We start from the raw sequence: 26,046 nt of genomic DNA, 5'->3' as shown, positions 1-26,046 counted from the left end.
ATAAATAAAACAAGGCTACTGTTAACAGATAACAGGTCACCATTAGCTGCAGCTTGCACAGATCCAGAAGACACAGGGAGCTTGCAACAGCACTCCAGAGCCAGCAGCAAAGGTAATGCTTTACCAGTTACTGCCGGCTTTTCCTGTACATGGTGTAAGATCCCAAACACATGTAACTTAACATGACCTTTACGACATTTGTTAGTATTTAAAACAGAAACATAGAAAAAGGTAACAGAAGTCAAAGAGAAGACGACAAGTGCCATTTGTGTATGCAATACAAGCAACCCCCATGCTCACCAACACCAACTTATCATTCCCAGGGAGGATAAATCCCAACACCAGGCACCTCCTGATCTGCAGCAGATGGGATAACTTGTCAAGGACCCCGACGTATACCCCTTTCGAAAGGGACACACATGTGATCATACCACCGCAGTGAAACTCTGGCCTTTGGATCAGGCCACAACAAAGACACCAGGAGAAGAATTTGCAAAATGAGTGTGAAGTCACTATTAAGTCTCTGTCCTCAGGAAATATGTTTGAAAGTAAAAGATGAAACAAGGAGACTTATAAAGAACTACATTTATTTTTGTTTACAGCAGATATCATAAATAAAGCTAAAACAATTTTCACTGTGTGCAAAATACAAAATTTCCATGTGAAAATTTAAATACAGCGTTAAAAACTACTTAATAAAAATATTCAGTTAAGATTATAAAGTAAAATGAAGACAGAAGATTTAGAAGGACAGAATCCTCACTGGCCAGGAAGAGCTAGGAAGACTCTGCAACAGAGGGTACAAAACACAGCAATGGAAAGTGGTTTGAAATGGCAGACCTTTACGTCACGACCTTCATCTGAAAGCATGCTGAGCTTTGTAACAAAACACCATAGCCCTGAAATACATAGGAAGTCATGTCCTAACCATTTGTGAAGGAAGTGATGCTTAAAATACAGACAGGTTTCTGTGTGGGCACGGTGTGGGGACTTTCAAAGCCATCAAGACATTTTAGGATACCCACACAAATAAATATTATTGCTTTAGTCATGCAAACATGCAGGTCAGCAAGATAAGGTGTGGGGCTCTAACCCTGCAGCCCTTCAGCATTCCTAGCCGAGGCGTGTGAAACGGGGCAAGCGGCAGAGGATGTTTGGCCCCTCCCGAAAACTGCTCCTCAGATCAATTCCCAAAGGCCCTTCCCTTTGAAAGGGATCCTCAGCGGGGACGGCTGGGTCATGACCGTATCGACCAAAACCTTAGCATACTTGCTTGTCAGATTGAGCCCTTGGGTCTTGTTTGGATTCATTTCCCTTTCCAGATTATCAACATGTGATTAAACATACTGGAACTTATATAAAAAAATGCATACACAATAACCACACAAATTTGTCATGAAGAATAGTGGCAATGTCTCATGCAGCAAGACAAATCCATCCATCACAGTGGCAAATGGGGCCTAGTTAATCAGTTAACAAAACAGTTCAAACCAAAACACTCTGGTTATATAAACTTGGCATTTTGATATTACAGACTAAAAATAGCACGCACATCTATTGCTGTTAGGCCTGCCTACTATGTTACTTGGGTTGGAAGACTGGAAATCGCGTCGCTTTGGCTACTTTTTCCAACAGAATCCTTTCATATCATACTTCCCCGGTGTGAAAGCCAAAGAAGTGCTTGGAAAGCACCACAGTGCTCAAACGTCGCTTGCTCTTTGCATGTTTGAGCTCAATGGAAGTTTTCTCATTGTGTATTTGAGCTCAGTGGAAACAGGCGTTCATGCTAACCAGGAGAATCAGCTGGCTGATCTTCTCCTGACCTTACTTCAAGTCTTTCCATCAATACTTTGAAAGAAATAAGGCTTTAACTAGTTCTTTCAAGAAACAATGTACTTGCCTAACTTTTCTTAAAGGCACAAGGAAATGTACATGCACAGACAGAGAGAAAGACATTCTCTACAGAGAGCGCAGACGTTATCTTCTCTAGAACCATGAACTCAGCAACAGGTTAAATGATCATGCCAAAGCTCGCATCCACTAATATACCAGACATACACAGTTTGCTCCAAAAGTCTTAAAAAAATGCGCAACGAAATGCTGTCAAACAACAGTGTTAGTCACACTTTTGGAACTGGCAAGCAGAAAAAAAAAATCACCTGAGAGCAGAAAGGCTTCAGCCAGTGAGCGGGTGCAGCACCGGAATGATGAACTGGACTAAAAGCAACGAGGGAGATTGACAGAGAAGACAGCAGGAAAAAAAACACAGAACTTAACTTGGTTATATAGGAAAGCATCAGAAAGATTATGTAGGCACAAAGAAGAACTGGCCAAAATGAAACCGCCTTTTTTCATTAAATCATGAATGAGGACAAATAGGTATGAATCTTACTAGCAGAATATTAAGATGAAGAGACTAAAAAACAAATCTACCAATGAGATTGATACCAATAAAAAACCTTCCCAACATGATCACCTGCAAGCTCCCAGTGGAACATGCAGTGTAATTAAGATTCCTCAGGAAAATGTTTTCATTATGCAAGTTCCTGAATTCTGTTGTGGGAATGTAGGGATTTTATTCCCCATTATATAAACATATATAAAGCCAATACCACCATTTAAATTTTTTTATTTTTAAGCTTTCTACTGGCAAGATTCATTTGCTTTAAATTCATTGGTCAGAGATTTCAAATTTTCTTACTATAGCACTATTTTCTGTAAGTTTACCATTATGCTCACTCTGCTGAAAAGCAAAAAATTTCCCATAATAAACAGCAGGAGAAAGTTTCAGGAAAAAAAAAATGTTCCTACAGACTGTGCTGGTGACAAACTGAAATAAAAATTGACGGCAAGCCAAATGTTAAAACTTCACCACTTCGCAGTTTGCTATGTTGCAGGAGTAACATGGTAAATCGCACTGCAGATTTTTTCTTTTTTAGGGTGAAACAATTACTATCATCAGCAAATAATTAAAAAGTATACAGTGTTCCAAAGTAGTTTTTTTTAAATGCTGTAAAAGAGGTACAGATACATATATACAGATGCCCACCATGTTACTATAATTGTCGCTGCGTCCAGTCAATATTCTAGCAAAGTTTTGCTGAATACGTTTAAGCATTAATAGCAATTTATTTCAAGCAAATGCTACCTTATACCAAAACAAGTTTCTTCAAGCACTTTTTCAAGTTCTGTGCATATACTTAACAAATTTTCCCAAAACACAGAAGCACTCTAAAACGTGAAAAGCTTTATCCTCGTAGTTTAAAGAAAGTCAAACTATCTAGAAGAAAAATCCAGTTTGTCATTTATTTTAAACAGAAGACAACTTTCCTTTTCATAGCTAAGAAACAAAACAATTCAAATCACCTTTTCCCACGTTATGTTAGAAAAAATGAACCAAAAAACTGCTAGTCCCTAAGCAGCGCAGTCATTTAAGATCATTGGAAGGTGATCCTCAACTTTGGTACTAACCAAATGCGACATTATTTCCCACTATTTTAGCCACATTCTTTTGGCTAGAAATAAATGCTACAGATGCTTTTAATTTTAGGCTATATATATGACCATGTTTATGTATTTACCCATTTCCTGGTTCTGAATTTAAAGATTTAGTATTTGAGAGGCAGAGAACATGCTTACCTCACTGGCTGACTAGGCCAGTGAGGTAAGATTTACTTTCAGTAGATCAGAATTTGGGATGTTGGTGTCTCCTTGCCATTAAATAGCTTATTTAACCTGTCCCAACACCTTCTGATTAAGGTAGACCTTGTTGAGACATTTGAAAGAAATTTACCTAATGGCTGCTCCAGATTATAGAATTTCATCCTTCTGCCATCAGCTTTATACAGTGAAATTAATGAAATACCCAACTAAGAAGTAATCCCCTTAGAGTACGTTTGTAGCTTTGTTGTTTGTTCTAAACTTGTATTTTTAAAAAATTTGGAAAGACAATAGAATAGGAGCAGTGCCTACCTTGAGGCACTGGGCAGTGATTACAGTTACAGGTGAGTGCTCCATAAATTGATATTCCTCAAATTAGCCACCTAATGAGGAAGCCTTGACTTGAGGAGTAAGTCAGGTCTAATTACACTACCAGTTCCTTTGACTTACAGTTTCAACCAAGCCTTCACTCAATTAAGATTTGCTCTTCAAATTTATTTCAAAACTTTAAATAAATTAGTAGTACAGATTATACCCACCATCAACAAAGGGTATCTATCACATGTAAGAAACGTAAAAGGCATGACTAGGAGCAATGTGAATTAAGTACATGGTTTGTTTGTTGTTTTCTTTTAACCATATTCATGCAAGTTATAAACCTCATAACCCAGAGCAAAGACGAAAGCAAGAAGAAAAGGTATGCGCCATATTCAGGTTTCAAAACCCAGTCGTTTGTCATAAATATTCCTTAAACATCTGAAAGAATGCAAATTCTTTCTTGGTCTAACAAAGAAAAAAAAAGGCGTGTGTGTGGGACAACAGGAAGAAGAATGGTTTTAAAACCATTACATTTTACCACCCCCTCAGTGGTCTGATCACAGGATAAAATGGGGAGTGAGGAAGAATCTACAAAATATCCTTCATCCGTCTCCGCATTCTGGAAATGTGTCTGGACACTGCCCTTCATGCTGTACCATACAGTACACTTAATATTGAAAATTTTGATTGCACCTCATTTAAACCAGAAGGAATCCACCGTTCACTTAAGTCACACATTAAATTGCATGAGAAGTAAAAACAAACAAAAAAGCCTCAAGAAAATAGCAAGGCTGTTAATTTTGAAAATCTGAAAGGCACAACTGAGCAAGACACGTAGAAGAATTTAAACCCTATAGAATTTTTTCACCCACTCAAGCACATTTTCAAGTGATAGCTCTGCTTCCCGGTACATATGAGTAAGTACCTCTAGAAGAGCACAGAGGAATGGCACACCAAGGCTCAAGAGTTCGTACAAGTAGGTATAGTTATATGCATTGTCCCTGAAATGAAGATTGGTAGCGTGCAGAAAACCATGCATCCAGTTAGACAGGCGTCTGGGAATGTCAAGCAGATCCCTTGTCACCCGAAGGGGCCAGCTTAGCGTGCCCCTAAAGAAGGAAGTCAGGATACCTGGGGACCTGTCCTCTGGACTGCTAGCAGTAGACAAAGTGCTTTCTGTGGTGGTCTCTGGGGGCTTGGGTTCCTCTTTCTTCCATGCTTCTGTTGCCTCCTTATATAAAGCATTAAAGAAATGTTAAATATACTTCTACACATGAAAGTCCTGTTTCTGTTACTGTTTTTCAAGTTTTTATACATACACACTGGCACTTCCAATTGCTCTTAGGTTCAACTTTACTTGGTATAGGAAAAGCTAATTTCCATTGAGAACGAGACTATAAATATGCCAAACTCACAGAACAATGATTTTACTACTTCCGGCCATCAGGTAGAAAATACCTTACACACACATACAAGTACTGCACCCTACTCCAGATAAAGCTGCCTCAACATTTCCCACATTAATAATATAACCAATACGTACCTTTCCCTGGACCTGTAATGTTGCTCTTCTCTTTCTGTGTTTAGTACTGATTTTGCAGTGCGTAAAGTGAGGTTTACAGTAAAATTTACCTACAAGAGAAAAAAGTAAGTTCTATCATATTTCAGCTATGTGTCTATGGACTGAAACCAAACTGTTGCATCTATAAAAAAATAAAATCAGGATAATTAATGGTTGGACAGCAAGACGGACAGGAAACTTGCCACTGACTCTGAATAGCTTACAGCTCTGAACGGGTTTCTTTTACAGTACACAGATTTGCACGTTTGTTAAATAAGGCAAGGTCATTTACCTACCACACACGTTTAAGATTAATAAATAGCAAAAAAACAAGATTCTATAAATACCAAGTCACAAGCCAACACAAGACATCAAGCAGCAAAAAGTAAAATAATCAGTTCAAAAAAAGTCTTTGCAGAAGATTCTCTGGACTACAAAAGAACCACCTTTGGCCCTGAGCCTCTAATCATTTCACAGAAGGTTAATACTCCAATCTACTCAAATCATTTGTAAGTAGCAAGGGATTTCAATTCAGTTTAATAATTTCCCTCTAAACTAAAAAAAAGAAGGGGAGGGCCAAAAAAATAATTCCTCATCTCCAAACCCCAGGCTGTAGGTGGGACTGAGCGCCCAAGATGCTGTTTGGCCGCTACTACTGCGTTCAACTCCTGAGCCATAACATCTTGAAAGAAATAACCTAGATTGCCCCCACCCATGTAAATCTGCCACTATCATGGCTTATCCTTACAGATCGCATTATTTAATGGCCAGTTATAAGTGAGAGATGAGAATAATTCTGTACTGTTGGAGAAAAATTGCCTCTCCCCACCCCCAGCTTTGACTTATGATTGGACAAACTGCGTTTTGGTCACTCAACTTATTTTCCACTGAGGATTTCTTCATTTAAAGCTCAGGTCTGTCATAACTGGATTATTTTGAAAGACTAGAACTGCAAGTACAAGGACTCAAAGATCAGCATGGACACAAACAACATACTTGGCAGACCTCCTCCTGACCGAGCTACTCGGCCAGGTCTTTTTCCCTAGTCCCATTAAAAGCATCAATACTCAGACATTTTAAAATATTCTGAACTCACTCTTATTACCTTCTTCAACATCAAAGGCATAAATTCCTAAACGGAGTGTCGTAGAACATATTTCACACTTGAAGCACTCCCTATGAAAGAAGTGGCCTTCTGCACTCAGCCGCTCCATAACATATACCCGTTTTTTGCAGAAATAACAAATGTCACTCCCCCCGACAGACTGAGGAAATTCTTTTCGCAGAGATCCCTGTCAAAAGATAAAAATAGAAATGCACATAAAGCCGTTGCACTACATCCAGATATAAATTCTTATTAAGTGGGCAGCTGCTTCAGCTGCTTGAAGTTCTACACAGCACCCTCAACACACAATTAAAATAAGCAGTCAGCTTTTTTATTATTCATTTGCTGCAATTCTGTAGGTTTATGCAGCAATTCATAAATCAGACATTACAAGGACTTTCGGGGTGAGTTTTCAGTTGGACTTGCATCCAGCTTCCCTCTGGGGGTTCACAGAGATCTTGTGTTTGCTCAGGTACAGAAGCAGCATCAGTCCCAAATGCTCATTCATCACCCTGCACCGCGCTGGCTCAGGCGCTCGCGCCTCACGGCTGTGGGCATCGGTGTTTCTCAGGCGGGGGCAAAGGCAGACCCCGCCAGCCTCGAACACCAGAGACGCATGTGAAGCTAAGAAAACAGACACCCTGAAGACTCAGTTCATATGCTCTCTGGAGAAAAATGCAGGCTCTTGCTTCAAGGTCCAGGAAGAAAAACTAAGTCTTCGATGCTGGTGTCCCAACTACCACTTACACTGCCGTAGACGCGCTTTCCCTCTCAGCCACGTTCACCCTGAGACTATAGCCCAAGATGGGCATGGTTTGTTTTAAAAACCAATTTAATTCCCATCACAGACATCCAGAATATTTTTAACTCATGGGACTTTAAAATATGACCCATATTAAGAACTTGAAACTATTTTGAAAGTTTTTGTTGAATTTGGCCTGGCAATTACCATTCTTTAATTGCCACAATCTCATCCTCCCTGGATATACATACAAAAGGTACAGAAAATAAATAAATTATAAACGGATTAAATGCCACTGGGCTTCCCTTTTCTTATTAGAGGCAGGTATGAGGACGTTACTTTGCATTCTTGTATTATGCTTGGTTATAGGTCGGTACAGGTGAGCATCCTGTTTCCACCACAGCCATCACCATCTCCCTCTCCTTCCACCACCCCTACTGCCACGGAGGAGGTACCACACATGGGTCAGAAAAGATGCAGGCTTGGCAGAGTCCAGGCACATTCAGAGGGCAGCACACAGTCCACACAACTCATCTTCAATTTGCCAGCAAAGGGCAGCCTTGGAACAACTTTTAATGCTAAGTGCAAGTCACAATTGTCATTGTCACATTGTCTTGTGCTTAGAAGTTGAGAATTCTACTCCAAACCTGCCATTAATAATCCATTTTGCTGTGATGGATCATTTCAGAGCATGAAACTTTCCAAACGAACAACCGTGCAAAGGGAAAAGTATACAAATGCAGTTTTTAAAAATATGATGTTAATAGAACAAATAGTTACAACGAAGCAGAAGCAACTGAAGTTTAGTGCTGGCTAGTAAGTAAGTGTGATCACCACAACACACCACCTTACTTTGCTTCTCAATACCTGACAGCTCTGAGCCGTGGAAGCAGGAGATGGAGAATGAGGAATGGGGCAAGAACCTGTAGCTCTGTCCAGAGACCGCTTCTGAATTCAACACAGAACAGTGTCAGAGTTTAAAAACAGCTCTCTTCAAAATCACTGAGGCACAGTGATTCAGCATTTAAGTGTTAAAAATAACTGCATAAACATGTACTGTACAAAACTTTCTATAGAAGCCACCCTGATTAATAAATGTCTTCTGTTACTAATTGTACCTGTAATTACATTTAATAAAAGCCTCCTGAAGTTTTAATTCATACAGAGAAGTAATAAAAATATACATAGGAGACACTGTGAGCAACATTTCCAGCATATTGACACATCAGCATATTTTGCCAATATGCACCTGATTCCTTAAGAAGTGTTAGACTAAGACCTTTCATAATGCTTAAAGTGCTCCACCAGAGTCTTAAAGTCATGACGATGTTCTGGAAACACCACTCTTAAGTCAAGTTATTGTTTCTTCGTGGGTTTAATCTTACCAGTTCAAGGAGGGGAAGCTGTGGCTTGGGTCTGTGATCATTCACATACAGATTGACAAGAACTTCAGCCACAGCTCCAATTGCACGTGAGACCTTCCCTACAGTCATCTAACCAGAAAAGGGGAGAAGATGAAGAATAGAAGGAAGAGCTTCAGTTATTTTTGAAAATGAATTTAACGAGAAAAGGACAAGAATGATTTGAAAACATGCAAACAGTGATAAAGAGAGGCTAGGAGAAGGAGCAGATGCAAAGTCCAGCAGAACATGAGCATGTTCATGTGTGATCAGCATGGTCCAGCTGGTGGCCCCAGAAGGCTTCCATGCAGCCCACACATTTCTTGCCGCGGACGACGGAGAAATAGCTGCTAAGATCAAATGGTGCTCCCACAGCACAAGGCCTCCTGCCATGTCCACAAAACGGCTGAGCTGGGAGCTACTGCCTGGCTACCAGGGTTGGACCATTCTGATAGATTAAAAAAACCTCTATTGTTCACTTTGACTTCTTCGGACTTTGTCGTATTTCAGAACAGGTGGTAGGGACTAAACTTCACACTAATGGACCACAAACTGTGGCATTTCAGGAAACATTCTATGAAAACATACTAGAAGTCCTACATGGAAATGTTTTGTTGATGCTCACAGAGCAACCACCCTCCCTCTCCCCAGTGACTCATCTTAACGCCAGGGAAAACCGGAGAAACTACGCTCATGAAAGGAAGACATCTCCTTTAATCTGCTTCATCACGCTATTGCAGCCATGAATATTAGGCTGTTTCTAACCAAATTTATCAGACAGGCCTACAAGGACACTGCAGTTCCTTAGGCTGTGGCTCCAAACACACCACAGCCAGACCACTGACTGCATGGTCCAGGCTTCCTTGCCAAAACACATGCCTGAGGACTGGAAAAGAAGAAAGGTGTGTGTGCATGTGTGGGAGTGGGAGGCTGGTAGGCAGGTACTCTAGTTCTTTGGTCCTGGAAAAAAGTCTGTGAAGACATTTTCGATTACAGTAATATTGTATCCTAAAAAAAATTTCCTGCAGTGATTTTTATTTTAGTTCTACAGTCAATACATGATCCCACAACCTCTCTGGTGGCAAAGGCAGCAAGGGCCATCCTGGTATGGCCAGGGATCTGATACTCTGCTTCTGAAGCCAGGACATTTTTCCTCCTAGAGGATCCATGATCTCGTATTTTATGCTCCATTTGCCTCCCACAGAGCCCAAATTTTAAGTCCCACACTTCTCAGTGAAATGATTTTTCTGCTGCCACCACACCAAGTCTTGCTAACAGGAATGTTTTAAAAATATCAGAAAGTTACCATGAAGAAAGGAAAAAAATACAAAAGCAGTAGTATTCATGATACTTTAAAACAACTTTAAAGCCTTTTCTATCAAGCTTAAAAGAAACTATAATGCATTGTGAGTGGGTTTTCAAAAATTATGATGGATTAAAATATTCTTGCTAATAAAAAAAATTTGAGTTCAGGAACTTGGGAAGATGCCCAGCCCCTTACAGCTCCCCTTATCTTTTGAGAGTTATCCCATAATTAACTTAACGTACATATTTTGTATCTGCCTGAAGTTAAGGCAACAAAAGGCCATTCAAGAGACAAATTTCTGCACTGCTTGGTTTTGTTTAATATAAAGAAACTTTTAAATATTATTTAATATCTGCACAACTTGTGGGGTAAAAACAGCAAAGTAAACTGTTAATTACATACTGTAATGCTGTCCCAAGTGCTACATTAAATTATAAACCAATACTAGAAGTGAAATTTTACTTGCTACTGCAAGAAAACTACATTTCTTCGTATTGTTTAAGATCACAGAAGACAAAATTTTCCACCTCAAGTTCTGTACCTCTCAATATGCTGAGCAACTTTTAGGCCACATGCAACTTACTACCCATGAGCTCCTAGGTAAAAGAAAGCATTCAAAGTCAGTTCAAGCAGAAAGTTTACCTTGAATTAGTCAAATGCTGGAGCAATCAGTTAAGCAGTAAAGCTATGCTTAAAGTGCAAGTAGTTGAACTTCAGGAAAAGTATCCTTGACCCTGAACTACACCTTAGAATTCATCAGGTGGGTTGATTTCTGTTCTCCACCCATTGAAGCAATCTGCGTCAACATTAAAGCAGTCAAAACAAGAAAACTGCATGTTTATATATACTTTAAAAAAAAGTGTTATTGAACAGAAGTGTTCTTGTAATGAATGCGAATTCACATTCCGTGTAAAAGCAAATAGAATTTCAATTTAATCTAGCAACCGCAAGGTTGCTGACTGTTCTTGTCTCCTAATCAACAACCACCCACACGTTGCTGCTACTCACCAGTGGGGAGGGCAGGAAGCAACTGGACTTGAGGACTGATTAGATCTCATTTTAGAGAAGTTGTTTAATAAGGACATATTCCTGGGGGAAGAGCTCTACCAGCTCTCCTTACTGAATCGGGTATGTGGGTAGTCAAGAGGAGATCAGTTTGCTACAGCCTCAGTACTGCACCTTTCAGATGCCTTGCAGAGGGATCCCAATAGATCAGGGCATTGGGCAATGACTAATAGGATGAAGTTTAACAAGTCCAAACACCGGATCCCACACCTAGGACAGAGTAACACCAGGCACAAGTATCAATTGGGAGAGGAGTGGCTGGAGAGCAGCCCTGCAGAAGGGGACCTGGGGGCGCTGGGTGACAGCAGGCTCAGTACGAGGCAGCAGTGTGCCTGGCAGCCAAGGGGGCAAACCGTCCTGGGGTGCATCAAACACAGGACAACCAGCTGGTCAAAAGAGGAGATTATCCCGCCGTATTCAGCGTTGGTGCGGCCTCACCCTGCGTCCTGTGCGCAGTTCTGGGCCCCACAATCTAAGAAGGACGTGAAGGTCCTTGAATGCGCCCAGAGGAGGGCAACAAAGCTGGTGAAAGGGCTGGAAGGAATGTCCCAGGGGGAGCAGCTAAGGACTTTGGGCTTGTCTCGTTTGGAGAAAAGGAGGCTGAGGGGTGACCTCATTGCTCCCTACAGCCTCCTGAGAAGGGGACGTGGAAAGGGAGATGCTGAGCTCTTCTCCCTGGTATCCAGTGATAGGATACATGGGACTGGTTCAAAGCTGCACCAGGGAGGTTTAGACTGGACATTAGGAAGCATTTTTTTACCAAGAAGGTGGTCAAACACTGGAACAGGCTTCCTAAGGAGAAGGTTGATGCCCCAGGCCTGTCAGTGTTTAAGAAGCATTTGGACAATGCCCTTAACATGCTTTCACTTTTGATCAGCCCTGAATTAGTAAGGCAGTTGGACTAGATAAGCATTGTAGGTCCCTTCCAACTGAAATATTCTATTCAAATGCTGTGTCTTCTCTAAACCTCACCCTGCTTATGAACAAGGACTGGGGGGACGAGAATCCAGCAGGGTAGCCCCATGAGCATCTGCCACCATCAGAAACCCACAGAAAAAGGGAGGGATAGGGTGTGCAAGAGCAGTGCTGCCCTGCAAGGCTTGTGACTTCTGCCCTTGTACGTCAACAAGCACAACCGCCGAGCAACCCCCTGTGTCTTCTCTAAACCTCACCCTGCTTATGAACAAGGACTTTAATAACATCCTCACCCATTTAATCATGTAAGCATAATAAACTCCAGGAGAGGGGGTCTGACCCCAAACCTACACACGTTCCTTTGGAGAACCTGTCAGCTCTTGGCCTAGCTTTGGTCAACAGCATACAGATCTCTGCCTGCCTGATGCTTCTCATGCACCCTAGAAACTCAGTATACCCATAACAGGTTTTCTATTTTGCTCATGCATTTACTACCCTTGAGGCTACTGGTGTACGTGAAGTCCCACACACACATGCAATTTTGTAGTGCTGGGGCCCCTATCAATATGTAACAGGCTACTGCTCACAATTCAGGCAAGTTTATACCAGTAACTTTAAATCCTTTGCTGGAAAGGCATCTTAAAGCATTACCTTACAAGGTGAATTTTAAAGAGTTACCTTATGCGGTGAATTTCAGGAAACAACCAAGAAAACACTTAAAATATCCCCAAAGTGGTTGTGATTTACTAAGACTATTGACCTGTCAATGACATGTTGCCAAAGCTTTTCAGCAGGTTGATCAGGGTGGTTATTAATGTGGGAAGAGAAAGCTGCCTCTGTATTTCCCTGTGCTATATTTATAACGCACAGCCAACCAACAAGTAAGCCTCAGTAGTATTTTCATAAAACGGAGGAAATATGCTCTCCGCCTCCAAAAGCATATAATGCTTCCCCTTTGTTGTTTCACATCCTTGATGATTTTCCTGGTCTTACTTTGCTTTGAAGGCAATTTGTTTACTTTTGGTACCACCTGATACATATATTTTACCTCTGAGATAAACAACATTTGAGTAATAAACTACTGTGTGTAGAAAACACCCAAGCCCTGCTTGCTACCAGTAATTAGAGTCACATCACTGCAGGGAAGTAGTTGGTCCAAACTCTGCAGGCAGCAAAGCCTACTGACTGCAACGTTTTTATAGTTCTTGCGTCATATCGCGTGGATTCACTCATGCAAAACTCAGATGAACAAGAGTTTTCTGAAAGTCAGTCCAATTTTAAACAGAACACAGGCATAACCAAAGCCCAGCCTGTAATATAGTATTTGTTACTTCATAATTCTACCTATGTGAATTTTGACAGCTGATTAAAGCTAGAAGGTAGTTTTGATCATTACTGGCAACTTGCATATAGTGTCATACAGAAGTTAATTCTTAATAAGTTGTTTCTTTTAAAGACGTACAGTCATTACAATATGCTTCCATAGCCTTCCTTTCAAGTGCTCCTTTCAGCATTGAGGTTTAATAACAGGTTTCTGTAATGAGACTGTATGATTTCTTAGCCACCATTTTCAATAAATATGCCACCATAACTAATACTGTTCCAATGTAAATTCAACAGATGTAAAGGATCGTCACGCCTGATAACAATCTCAGTAGTACTGTCATTTTAATTTCAAGTTAGTAACTATTTAAAGGATGGGAGAGTGTTGCTATTTATAGGTCATTTCTCATGACATCTTGCAAACTCAAAAGACTTGCATTACCTTCTGTTCTGCTGGGAAAAAGGCAGAAACATGAGAGTGACCTGAGGGAGCTCCTTCTGTTGGCTTACCAATCCTGAAGATCTTCCTCATACTGAAGTCTAGAGTTACCTAGCGATATCTCTCAGAACAGAGACCAGAAATACAAATTCTGAGTCTTATAACCCCACCCTTGAGATAACAGACACAGGCACTTACTGGTACATATTCACAGCAGACTGATCCAAACATATTGTTAAATTATCATGCACAGTACTTGAAAATGCACACTGCGCACCTGAAATATCAAATTTTATTTATATAGTGCTGCATGTTTAGCCACTGTTTTAAAGTGTATGATAAAATTCTCATGTTCTAAAAGTGTGCAATCTTAAAAGATAAAACACGGGGACAACAGTTTAACCATAGAAGGGCACAGACAGTTTGCTTGTTACGAAGTCAAGGCTGCAGCAGGTGTTCCTTGAAGATTTAATACTCTTACAGAAAAACACCAGTAAGAAATCTGCTTCTGGAAAAATTTTGCTTGAGAAATAACAAAAGGTAAGCCAAAACATGGCCTGTGTAGCTTGAAGAGGAACAGAATTTAAGTTGCCAAAGAGAGGTAAAGCTGAATCAACAGGGGTATCACAGGACTGAATTGACCTCACAGCATGGGAATAGCATGGAAAATAGAAGTCTTGCACATCCATTAACACCTCACTAGCACATCACCAATGCCACACCTATGCCTGGACATCGGTCTGAAGGCCACTGAGTCCATCCCCTGTCCCCAGGACAGGATCCACTTTACTTGTGTAAGGGGCACATTGGCATAACCTGCTCCAAAAGGTGCCCATGCTGCAGACTGCAGCTCTCATCCAGCACCCTGCTCCTTACTACTCAAGGGTCCCTTACCCCCATCCCCAAGCCTGACCTGAATCTCCATTTCCACAGTGACCATCACCCCCTGCTGTGCTGACAGTGGGCATGGAGGACAGGTACCCTCCCCTTCTCCTCCACAGCCCTGAGCAGACACCATGGCTGACTGACCCTGTCTCACCCCTCCGCTCTCTCTCTGTTACCCCTGTAACAAGGAGAGCACCAACAATGTCACTTGTACTCACTGGCAACTCTGGAAAGGAAACTCTAAGGGTTTTGCCGCCTCCCACACACCCCCCTTTTTTTTTAAATCTACTTTCACATTGAAATACCTACAGCAATCCATCATCACTTGGGGTTCATGTGGATCAGCTTTCTATTACTGCATCTGCCTCAAAGAGGAAGAAAGTAAAAGTTTGCCTGTTCATTATCAGACCTGCTATTTAAAAATTCTCAAATATGCCATGCCAAATGCACCATATTTAGACATACGTAATGCATACAGTGCACAGGAGGACCTGAGCCTGTACAACCCTATGGACCAGTATACTAGGCATCAGAATGTTCATGCATATAAGATCTGCGGAAGAACATCGGTAGTCCCACCTAACCAGCCAAATATTTACCAAATGGCATGAATGTATATTTACTGTGCTGGTGACAGAACAAGACTTTCTTGCCTCAGCTGTGCTGCGTTCTGCCATTACCTCTGGAGAGAGTATTTTTCAAAGTAAACTCAGACTGGGTGAAATGAAGTCACAAACTACCACCACACCATTTAAATACAATGGCAAACTAATAAAAGGCTGTGAATGCACTTTAAACAAAATGCAGTTGAATTAACACATCCAAAGATGACTGCTCAGACCAAATGTTCTCTAAGAAAAAATTTTAAAATCCCAGTAAAATTGTGACACACAGAGTTTCCATATGATTGAGAGCCTAATTCTCATATTCTAAAGGGTTGTTCACATACTCTGTTTTGGTTTTGTTTGTTTTTTCATTCTCTTTGCAGTGTCACAATAGCTCTGAAATCAAATGAGCAACAGGCCCTGATACTTTGGAAACCATTACTTAGCTTAAAACCCATCACATGCTATACCTCCTAGGTCATAGAAAGTAAGAGGTAAATCCAGGCAAAGGAATTATTTTGAAGCTGAAGGGAATTAGGGGATTACCACAGTAAGGCACCTGCTGGGCTTGCAGTGTCCTTGAAGGGCTGTGTAGCCTATGTTTTCCTGGGGAATGAGAGGAAGAGAGTCTTTTCAACACAGCTCTATCACAACACAGGAATGTGCCTTTGCAAGCTGCAAGTCAGCCCAGTATCTACCTGCTCAGTTACTGCTGAGGCTGTGAGCCCAATTTCCAACCAGCATTAACAATATGGTGCCAAACAACCTAAAAACGATCTAGACTAGTTCCACTAAGTGATCCTGCCTACCAGATGGGAAATTACCTTCAGCCATGGCTTAACCTGAAGTTGGGCAATATTCATGAGTATTTAATAAGACTACTGTTACTTAAATAAAACAAAAGCAGGCAGAATGCTTTGCTCCTCCTCACGGTAAGTGGAGACAGTACCCAATTTTGCCGAATAGCACTACTTTCATGTGTCAGGCAGAAGAGCCGACAGCTCCAGCAGCACCTGCACTGGGTCACAGCAGTTGCCTTCAATACTTCTAGAAACTTGATGTTTCCACCTTTATTCCCACACCAACCCTATTCAATACTGCAGTGTTCCCAGACTGCTGCTACATAATCTGTGGGCGAAGTAAAAGGAACCCAGGCCTTTACCTGCCCTGGAAACCTGAAAAATATCAAGCTTTCCGAATTAAAATCCTTCAAAACCAAGGGGAGCCAGAAGCCGATGTCATCTTAACTTCCACAGATAAAAGCACAGCCATTGTAACATCAGCACAAGTAGTAAGAGCTGAATAGCTCCGATTCGAGTGTTGTCCAGTTGCTTTCATTCAGAGTACACATGTTTCCGCTCTGTAAAGTTTGCTGTTGTGCAGAAGTATAAAGTACAAATAAACAAAGAAACCAATAAAACCTGTCTGTATCAACAAGTGCTCCTACCATTCTAAGACATGTCCTTAGTTAAAAGTTTTCCCCTGCAGTCCAGACAGATATTCTTATGAAAAGAAACACAAATGCCACCCAAAACCAACTAACCAATCCCATAACATCCAGTTAGCTATACAATATGAAGCTCTTTCTCCGCTACGCATGTCTGTGGTATATTTCAAGGCAAGGCAAATTTTTCAGAATTGAAGCAAAAATTTTGTTACCCATGTGCTTTGTTCTTCAGCTTTATACCTGAACTTCTTTGAAGGATGACTTTCCCCTTACAAACATGCAGAATTAACAACAGTGAACAAAAAGTTTGATTCAAATGTGAAATAAAGCCTACACAACAGATCTGCTGGCAGCACCTTCCATCCAAGACATTTCTCGAGCAGCTTTAATGCAAATTTTGATTTTACAGGAAAAAAATCTGTTAATAGAATACCTGTCTAGAAGGAACAGCAGGGGAAGCTGAACCGACAGATGATGCAGAAGAGGCAGCAGCTGAATCATGAGGTGGAGGGCAAGAGGGAGTTGGGGGCTGAGAATGGGATAAGCCTTTAGTAGGTAGCTTATTCTGTGTAGAGCAGAAACAGGAGAGTTATCCAAGAGACAGTGACATTAGCATAGGTTAAGAGAATATTTTCACAGTCATGCACAAAAAAAAAAGATATAACTACAGCTCTGCTCTTTTCTCTATTTCTGCACAGTGAGGAGCCATGGAAATCTTCACGGCAAAACCTTCACAGCAAGTGATATTATTGTACTCAGTTTTCTTATAAAAAAATATTTACAGTGGGCAGTAAGGTAAGATATTGCTGGGAGAAAGCATAATGACACATAAGAAACGCCAGATCACACTGACTAAGAGCTACTGCTCACTAATTCACTAGAAACTGTGAGCTACCAGTGCATACTTAAGCACTAGACATGATTTATTCTAACACATTTCTCTTGTGCTGGAGTACTTTGACTAGCTCTATGATTTTGACTGTGTTTTACCTCAATTAAAATATGCAATAAGATTTAAACTTTTTACCAGTTTCAGTGGAATCTACATTACTTTTCAGATCCACCCAGCATGAAAGGAAAATTAAAAACAAAATCACTGCAATTTCCCCTCCCCCATGAATCTGCACTTCTTCAGGTGCAAAACCTAATAATCACCTTTGGAAACTCCATGTATCCAAACATTGAGGCGAGATGTGCTGCTTTCTCTTTAATGTTCTTTTTATGGAATTCCCTATTTGCTATGGTCTGAGCTCTTTTCTGCAATAAGAGCCAGGGAAGGAAAGCCAAGAAAAGAAAGAGAGAAAGACTTCAATTAATGTCACATACATCGTTAGAGTACAGCAAGTTTGCAGAAACACTATTTATTGTCTTACTATAACCTAAAGCCAACAGAGAAAAAGCCAGCATATCCAGGGAAGATACAGATACAGTATACAGATTAACATATGCAGTTAAGAGACAAAGGAAAAGAAATTGCTTGTCACCTGTTTCATTTTTTCTTCCAGGTGCTGAAGACGCTCAAGCACTCCAGAAAGTACAAATGCAGCAGAACAGGCAGATGCGAGATTTTCAGAGGTTTCTGACAGACTGGGCTGGGTATCTGGTTTTTGGACAGTCCTTGCTCTCCTGGCCATATGATCAGAAGCATTTAAAGACTGTTTGGGTTCCCTGACCTCGTGTTCATTGCTAGCTACCACCTGAAACTGGGAAACACTTGAAGTGAAAAAAACCCGCTTTCTGCACTACCATGCAGCATGTGCAGCTTTTAAGGATGCTTCCGAAAGCGCAGCACAATCATGCACGTAACTAGAAATAAAGTGTTCTCACATCACTCTTTGCACACTATCTACTGCATCTCTGATGCTTGCATCCATGCACTGAAATAAACCAGTCCTATGTAACTTATGCAGATCTTGACAACTTCTCTAGGTTTGTGTCAGTTTTTATGAATAACCCCAGACAGCATCAGTGCAGAAGAACATGACACTACATCTCCTTCTAGGGTTTTTAGCAAAGGTTTGGGGTTTTGTTTGTTTAGCATCACAGCTGCCTGAAACTAAGCTTACAATCAGATTGTAAGAATATCAACAGTAGTTCTTGGCATAATTCTAGATCTAGTCTGACCCAAGTCAAGCTATAATGTATTTCAGATTTAAAGCATCCTCTGAGGAGTTCACAATGGGCCTCTGAATTTGAATCTTCATAGAAAATAGCTTTTGAAGTAAATGAAACGTTGAACCAATTCAGCTTTGTCAAAGTCAATCTTAAAAATGACCTTCCAGTTGGTCTTTTCATGACAGCTTTCTACTTCATCCTATCTGTCCAATTCAAGTACATAAACATTCCAAATTTCTCAGAATTAAAATTAAAAAAACTAATGCCAATCAACTTGCAGTGTGCTCCTGATGTTTCGGGACAGCACACCTGCCTTTAAAACAACATTTCTCAACCAGTTTATGAATCTGCATTTTCATCAAGCTGATCTGCAGATTTCCACATGCAATGAAGATCTCATTTCACTGCATACTACTTTGAAATACCACTACAGGATATTCACTTCCATTTAAAACTCTAACATAAAGTGAATGTCAATACTATTTGATATGAGATTGCTTTCATTGGAAATATTAAGAGAAAAATTTAGACAATGTGTTCAAGAGGTTTTCCTCGTGTATATGATGCTGCAAAAGAGCTTTCAGCAGAAATTCTTATCACAAGTTCTACTTAAAGAAATAAAGAAAGCCCAGGTATCAATATCAGCTTTTCAGTGCTCAAGTTTTCATCTTGGACATTTTTGCCAGGTTTCTCAGGGTGGAAAACTCCCTTTGCCTTATCATTGCAACAGCCCAAAGCATCGAGTACGTGCACAGACCAATTTTCAGGTACTGCTGTAGTTCTCACATGTTAAACGTAGCTATGTAATTATATTTATATAATTTGGAGTCTAGATGTGATACACACAAATCAATACCTATGTTTTTAGGGTTTTTTTCCATACAGTTACTAATTCTTTCAAATAGTTTTCTTATGTGGTCAAGCAGTTGTAAAATAGCCTTAAAACTTTAATGTGGTTTTCACAATTCAAATATTGTTCTATATATTCTGTAGTTACAGAATAACATTGAGTTCACAGCAGTAAGAAATGGTGTTCTTGTCAGATGTTACTCATATGAGTTCCTACCTGCCTTTTTGGTTGAGGTAGAAGACGACTTGGATCCTTAGGTTTAGCAAAGCGAGGATTAACAGGAGGGTCAGAAGAGAGCAGGGCTGGTCTATCTATTAGCTCCTTGTAAAGCATTTTTAAAATTATAAAGACAGAGTAGAAAAAAAAATGGAAGACAGTAAATAGGATTCAAAGATCTTTTGAAGCAGAAAGAAATAAAAGCTGCTTTTAAAGACAGATTACTATGGAGCTTAACAACACATTTTGCAGATTCTTGTCACCTTACCATTTTATTAACCCCTTCTACCATCAAAGATATATTTAAAATTCAGCACATTCTGTATTCATTAAGAGAGGTTGTGATCAAAAGGTAATGCATCGAGGCTTCCTTCAACACGGCCAAGCAAACCTCTGCACATGTATCGCACACAGAAAGCTCAGGGCACTGACAAGTAGCCAAGTAGCATACAAGCAACAGTGGTTCATGGAAGTCACTTGACATCTATAAAGCCTACAGTTCTGGAGGACTTAAATATGTAAATAAACAAATACAAGCACAAAGAACTATGAAAACCACCACCCTTGACAGAACCTCGACACCTGCCTCATTCTTCCTTCAGATCTTTTAGGTGAGAGATCCAAACTCAGCTGACTCAAATCATCTCACTGGCTAAAGTATGATTTTGAGCTTATCATCCCTACCTTGACAGTACAGGATTATTTTTAAAACACTAGTCACACTAACAACAAACCTCCAAAGTGCTGTGGAATGTACAATTATATTCCCTTATGCCGACTTTAGGAATGGAAAAGGCAGCCGCAAAAGGCATCTCGCAAAAGATTAGGTTCCCTTCTTACGCTTTCTAAATTTTCCACAAAGAAAGATTCCATTGGATATGTAGTGTCCTTTATTCAGAAAATATAGGGAAAAAATGTCTTTCTGCAATACTGTATGCAGCCAGCTTAGACTCCCATACAAAGCAACAATTCTACAGACTGGTTTACAAGAGATTTCTAGACATTGCAATTCCACTACACTTTAATATATTAATACATTATATTAATATACATCAATCAATCCATACTAGTTATATTTGTTTGCTAAGTATTGAGAGGAACATCTTTAATCTGCATAAAGTATAAAAAAGACAACCCACTTCAAACACATAACAGATTCATCTTTTCCCTTACAAGTCTGCATCATGTTCACAAGGAGGGACTACAGTTTAATTTTAGAGATTATTTTTATGTTCATCTAGGACCTACCTGCCTCCGAAAAATTGTATTTGGAGCATTCTCTTCAAATTTTGCCAACAGTTGGGTTGCCATTGATTTAACTTTATTCTGGTTCACTCCTTCTCTGCCATCGCTCTGTTCTTTCCCAGCATTTGTCCCTTGGCCTGAAAAGCCTGAAGCCTGCAAGAAAAAACAAACAAACTATGTTTTTTTCTAGTTTACCTACAACACTTATGAAGAGAGAGCAAGAGAAGTAACATCCTTATCAGCAAAGGGTGAAAGGAAATACAGTCTATGGTATATTAAAAATTACACTGTTTAGCATGCAAAAGTCACAAAAAAAATGTTTTCTTTGGTCCCAGAGTACAGTAAGAAGGGAACATTAATTGGTGCTGGTGATGACAATGCAAATTCACAAAGGTAACTAATCAGGGAGAGGCTAGGAACCAAGCCACGATGCAAACTCTTCAAACAAAAATTTGTTTAAATAACTGAGTTGGGAAAAGGAAAAAAACCCAACCTAGTATCTTAAGTCATCTTGAGTCAAAAAGAGAACTAGTGCAATTTAGGTAATGTTCTTCTCCCTACAAAATGATTTAAATATATTTAGCTCCTCTTTAGTGCACATCACAGTAAATTCAAGGTTTTAAGGGGAGTGGCTTTTTGTTCCCGCCAAGCACCTGAGGCCAAGCCCTGGCCCCCCAACTCCCACCGCTTCCTCAGCTCTGGTGCTCATCAAGAAGCTGGATATGTGTGGACACCACTGAACACCAACCTCCTCGAAGACACCAAAAAGACCTTTTCGACGTCTTTTGTTAGTCTCATTTTCTTCAGTTTTCCCTTCAACCTGAAACGGTAACAAGTTCTATGGATTACTGCAGCAGTTACCAGATTTATCCAAGAAGTTCCTCCCAGGATATTAACTTTCATAACCAGACCAGTGTGGCCTGGCCTGCATTAAACAAAGCAAACACAGGTGAGCAGCGTGAACATGCGAGAGGCCCCGTTGCAGTGGCATGTCTCATTAGTCCCCCTCAGCTCAGCAGGGTCGCTCCTCATGCGAGGAGCCTGGTGGCCCTCACAGCAGTTATGTACATAAAAGCTGCCCTGTAACCCCTGACTGGGAGCTCTTGCTGGACTCTGATGGGTGAAAAATACATGTTCGTACACTTTGTTGAACACAGACCCTACAATGCCAGTGTTTACCTTTTCCTCTTTCAATACTGAAGAATTTATAATTGGGCCCCTCACTACAAGAAGGACATTGAGTTGCTGGAGCATGTCCAGAAAAGGGCAATGAAGCTGGTGAGGGGTCTGGAGCACAAGTCTTGTGTTGGAGTGAGGACTTATGAGGAGTGGCTGAGGGAACTGGGGTTTTTCAGTCTGGAGAAGAGGAGGCTGAGGGGAGACCTCATCACTCTCAACAACTACCTGAAAGGGGGTTGTGGTGAGGTGGGTGTTGGTCTCTTCTCCCAAGTAACTAGCGATAGGACAAGAAGTGGCCTCAAGCTGTAGCAGGGGAGGTTTAGACTGGATATTAGGAAAAATTTCTTTACGGAGAGAGTGGTCAAGCACTGGAACGGGCTGCCCAGGGAGGTAGTAGAGTCACCATCACTGGAAGCATTCAAAAAACATGTGTAGACCTTGCACTTTGGGACATGGTTTAGTGGGCTTGGTGTTGTTGACAGGTAGACTTGATGATCTTAAAGGTCTTTTCCAACCCTAATGATTCTGTGCGATGCTGTGTAATTCATAAAGCACTAGCACATCCCTGAAGGAGGCATTACAGCACCAATTATTCTGTGAATTTTGATCTAGACTGCACTGGTTTCCAGATAAATTACAAAACCCAGAAACCCGTCACTCTTTCACTATAACCTCCACACCTCAACCTAGATACCTGCATGCAGATCATGTGTTCACAGTGCAGACATATCTCCTTTTTTGGAGCAATTACTGTCTGCCTTAGTCTGTCTCCCTGACTATGGCTTTACATTACAGTACTTAAGCAACCAAATTGCCTATTTTGTGCTCAAGATATGCACATATTATTTTACTGAGCTAGAGATTACACAAATAATAAATAATACATCACACTCAGTCCGCATGAATTTGCAAAATAGTCAATGCTTAAAAATTTGTATCAGTTCTTATTAAATTCAGTCTTGCAGATTTGATACAATTGAGAGGTTTTTTTGTCTGATAAATATCACGTTAGGTTATACTTCATGAACAATAAACTACATTCCATTTATTTGCATTTGCCCACACTAACTTAGCGATTGCTCAGCCAGCTTAAGAAAAAAAGAATAAAGAGAGAAAGATCAAAGAATACAGGCTTCCTTTTTACATATACACTGTTTGTAATAAATCATTATGCAGTGAATAGAAGTAATCCCAAACAACTTCTGGGCAAACACCAAAAGAATCAGATGACAATATTTTGATTACTTTGTATGCTTTGGTACATTGTCTCTCAAGCACCAGCTCTCAGCAACCTAGCTTGACACTTCACCCAGGCAAGAGTGAACAACATTACAGCACAATGTACTCCGCATGATAATCTGTACCACATAAAAGCAGAATTTGCCTAAGTGAATGGAGCAAACAAAATGTTGCCTTCCAAAAAAACCTCACACAAAGGACTCTCATTAACATATTTACAAAGAAGTGAAAGACAAAGCGATTTAATTGCCTAGCAGAACTCCAAGAAAAAGGACTGTGCCCCTTATTGTGTAAACACCTCCATTCATTTACTAGTCCGGAGCACAGGAAATCTCAGTTCCTCTCCAGCCCAGCCCACACTCGTAGGAGAATGGACACCACTATCCAGCCCAGCACAGGCTGCCAGCTCGCTCAGCCCGCACCCAGATAAGGATCCCTCTCCCAGCCAAATGAAAGGACAAACTGGATGGTACGGAAAGTTCACTAAGCGACACCGTTACCCTGGCTGAATTTTCGACTCTCCGATATGGGAGTGCTCTCCTACAGTCAAACCTGGATAATGCTCAGCACCGCTTTTTGCCGGGAAGAGAACCATGAAACTGAAGCCACAGTCAAACTCTTAACTCAAGCAGTTGCTTTCCAAGGAGCTTAATTTCCCAGCTAGTTTCAGACAGTTACGGCACTCGCAAGTCTCCGTCCTAACCCGAGGACTGTGTTTCTTGCTCAGCTTCACACCCCCTCCAGGCCAGGGCTGCAAAGCCTCATACAAAACAAGGTCTTGACAGTCCCGCTCCCCAGGCTGATTTGGAAAAACATCACTTCCACTTCTCATCTCAAATGAGCCCCTGTAGCGCGAAACCAGAGGGGCACATCCAGCAATCACCCCGTGCTTTCACGTAGTGCCAAGAACTGTACCTCCTGTTCTGGCACAAGGCTTATTTCATGACGGGAGGTTAGTCAGAGGGCTGTACGGCTTAGTAATGGAAAGCTCTACCCACTACCAAGAGTCTATTTACTTCTGCACATAACTCACGGAAAAACAACAACATTGTGGTTGTGAAAAAGGTTTACATTCTAAAAATGTCACCCACAAGAAAAAGCAATGGGTTTTTTTGCCTATTTGGTTTCTCACTGCTCGGTTAGCTGGGAAACGTGTCACTCGGTTTTGTGTATGTGAGTGTCAGGGAAGTTACTTCCTGCCAAGGATATATGAGGTTACTGGGCAATTCACTGTCCACAGGCTTTGAAAATGTGTGTGTGGATGGAAAATATTCAAGACACAAGTCAGTCTAGGAAATATCTGGAAATTCTGGAGTAATTCTTTAGGTGAAAAAAAAAAATTTAAAAGTCACATTTCTACCACAACTGAGAAGGTAAGATACGAAAAAATTTAAAAAGCAATATATTAAAATGCTGAGAGTTGCAGTACATATATGTACATCTGAACTTCTATTAAGGATGCTGAACTCCAAAAGTAGGAAATCTGTACTTTTGCAGGCAAAACTTAAGAGTCTCTGCAGAGATGTAAATGAAGTAATACAGTTAAGCATTAAGGAGGTCTGTTAAAAAAAAAGACAAAAACACAAAGAAAGAACTTGAGAATCATGATAGTCAATACACAGTTCCTGGCTAGCCCAGGAAATTCAAAACCTGGAACAGTTTTGCATTAAGCTGCATTTCAGAAAATGCAGAAGTTAAATTAAATTTTGGTGGAGGAGTACATGCTTGCTGTCTACCTTGTGCTGGTTACTCTGCAACAGTTGGACTTGAGACACTGCTGCCTTTAAGCCAGGCTGTGTAGACACGCCCCATTTAAAAACTGAAGTTAAAATGAAAGTAGGCTTGGCTGTGAAAGCAAAGCCCCTCCTCAATGTCTCCTTTCAGCAGAGGACCAAATTAATGAATAGGCAGAAGGTGAAACAGTTTATTACCAAATAATTTCATTAGACTAACTTTTAAATTAAATCATGTAAAACTTTTGAAGTTATAACCCATTCAGAAGCACATAGACAATACTCTCACTGCCCACAGTCCTATATGCCAGACAGTATTAACTGCAGTCTCCATAATCCTTCAAGGCCCTGGAGCCTTTAATCCCAACATGTATGGGCATAGGTGTGTTCTATACAGGGACATAAACAGGGCATGGCAATAGCTTTTCATTCATAAGTGACCAACAGAGAAAAGTATATGGGTATTACTAAGAGATCATTACCTCAGTCATGCTAGTCAACCTGCCCACTGTTTGTCACCGATGCAGAGTGACATCTAGAAGGGTTTGAAAGCTTCCCTCCAGAACCTCGACAGCATCCACAAACCGAGCAAATCACTGCTTTCATTAAAAAAGGCACTCCCTCCCAATCAATGAGCATTCTAGCATATCACTGATTACTTGAACTGATATATAATATATATATTTATAATTTTTATA

At 40.6% G+C, this 26,046-nt stretch overlaps 1 protein-coding gene across 1 annotated transcript; it reads right to left on the bottom strand.

Annotated features, from left to right (window-relative positions):
• Window positions 1–587: 587 nt before the first annotated feature.
• On the bottom strand, window positions 588–22,017 carry LOC104622270 (protein-methionine sulfoxide oxidase MICAL2-like; the record flags this gene model as incomplete). The annotated part of the gene is made up of 14 exons (XM_010289008.1): window positions 588–787; window positions 2,160–2,217; window positions 5,110–5,209; window positions 5,522–5,610; window positions 6,645–6,831; window positions 8,239–8,334; window positions 8,772–8,879; window positions 10,838–10,888; window positions 17,205–17,336; window positions 17,927–18,028; window positions 18,256–18,474; window positions 19,953–20,057; window positions 21,201–21,350; window positions 21,946–22,017. Coding segments are annotated over 13 exons (1,452 nt in total), but the record flags the coding sequence as incomplete, so codon positions are not given.
• Between the last annotated feature and the right edge of the window lie 4,029 nt (window positions 22,018–26,046).

The sequence above is a fragment of the Phaethon lepturus genome, unplaced genomic scaffold (assembly GCF_000687285.1).
Source record: "Phaethon lepturus isolate BGI_N335 unplaced genomic scaffold, ASM68728v1 scaffold10736, whole genome shotgun sequence".
Classification (NCBI taxonomy): Eukaryota; Metazoa; Chordata; class Aves; order Phaethontiformes; family Phaethontidae; genus Phaethon; species Phaethon lepturus.
The sequence above is the reverse complement of the archived record's forward strand: the minus strand, read 5'-3'. Positions and strand labels throughout refer to the sequence as shown.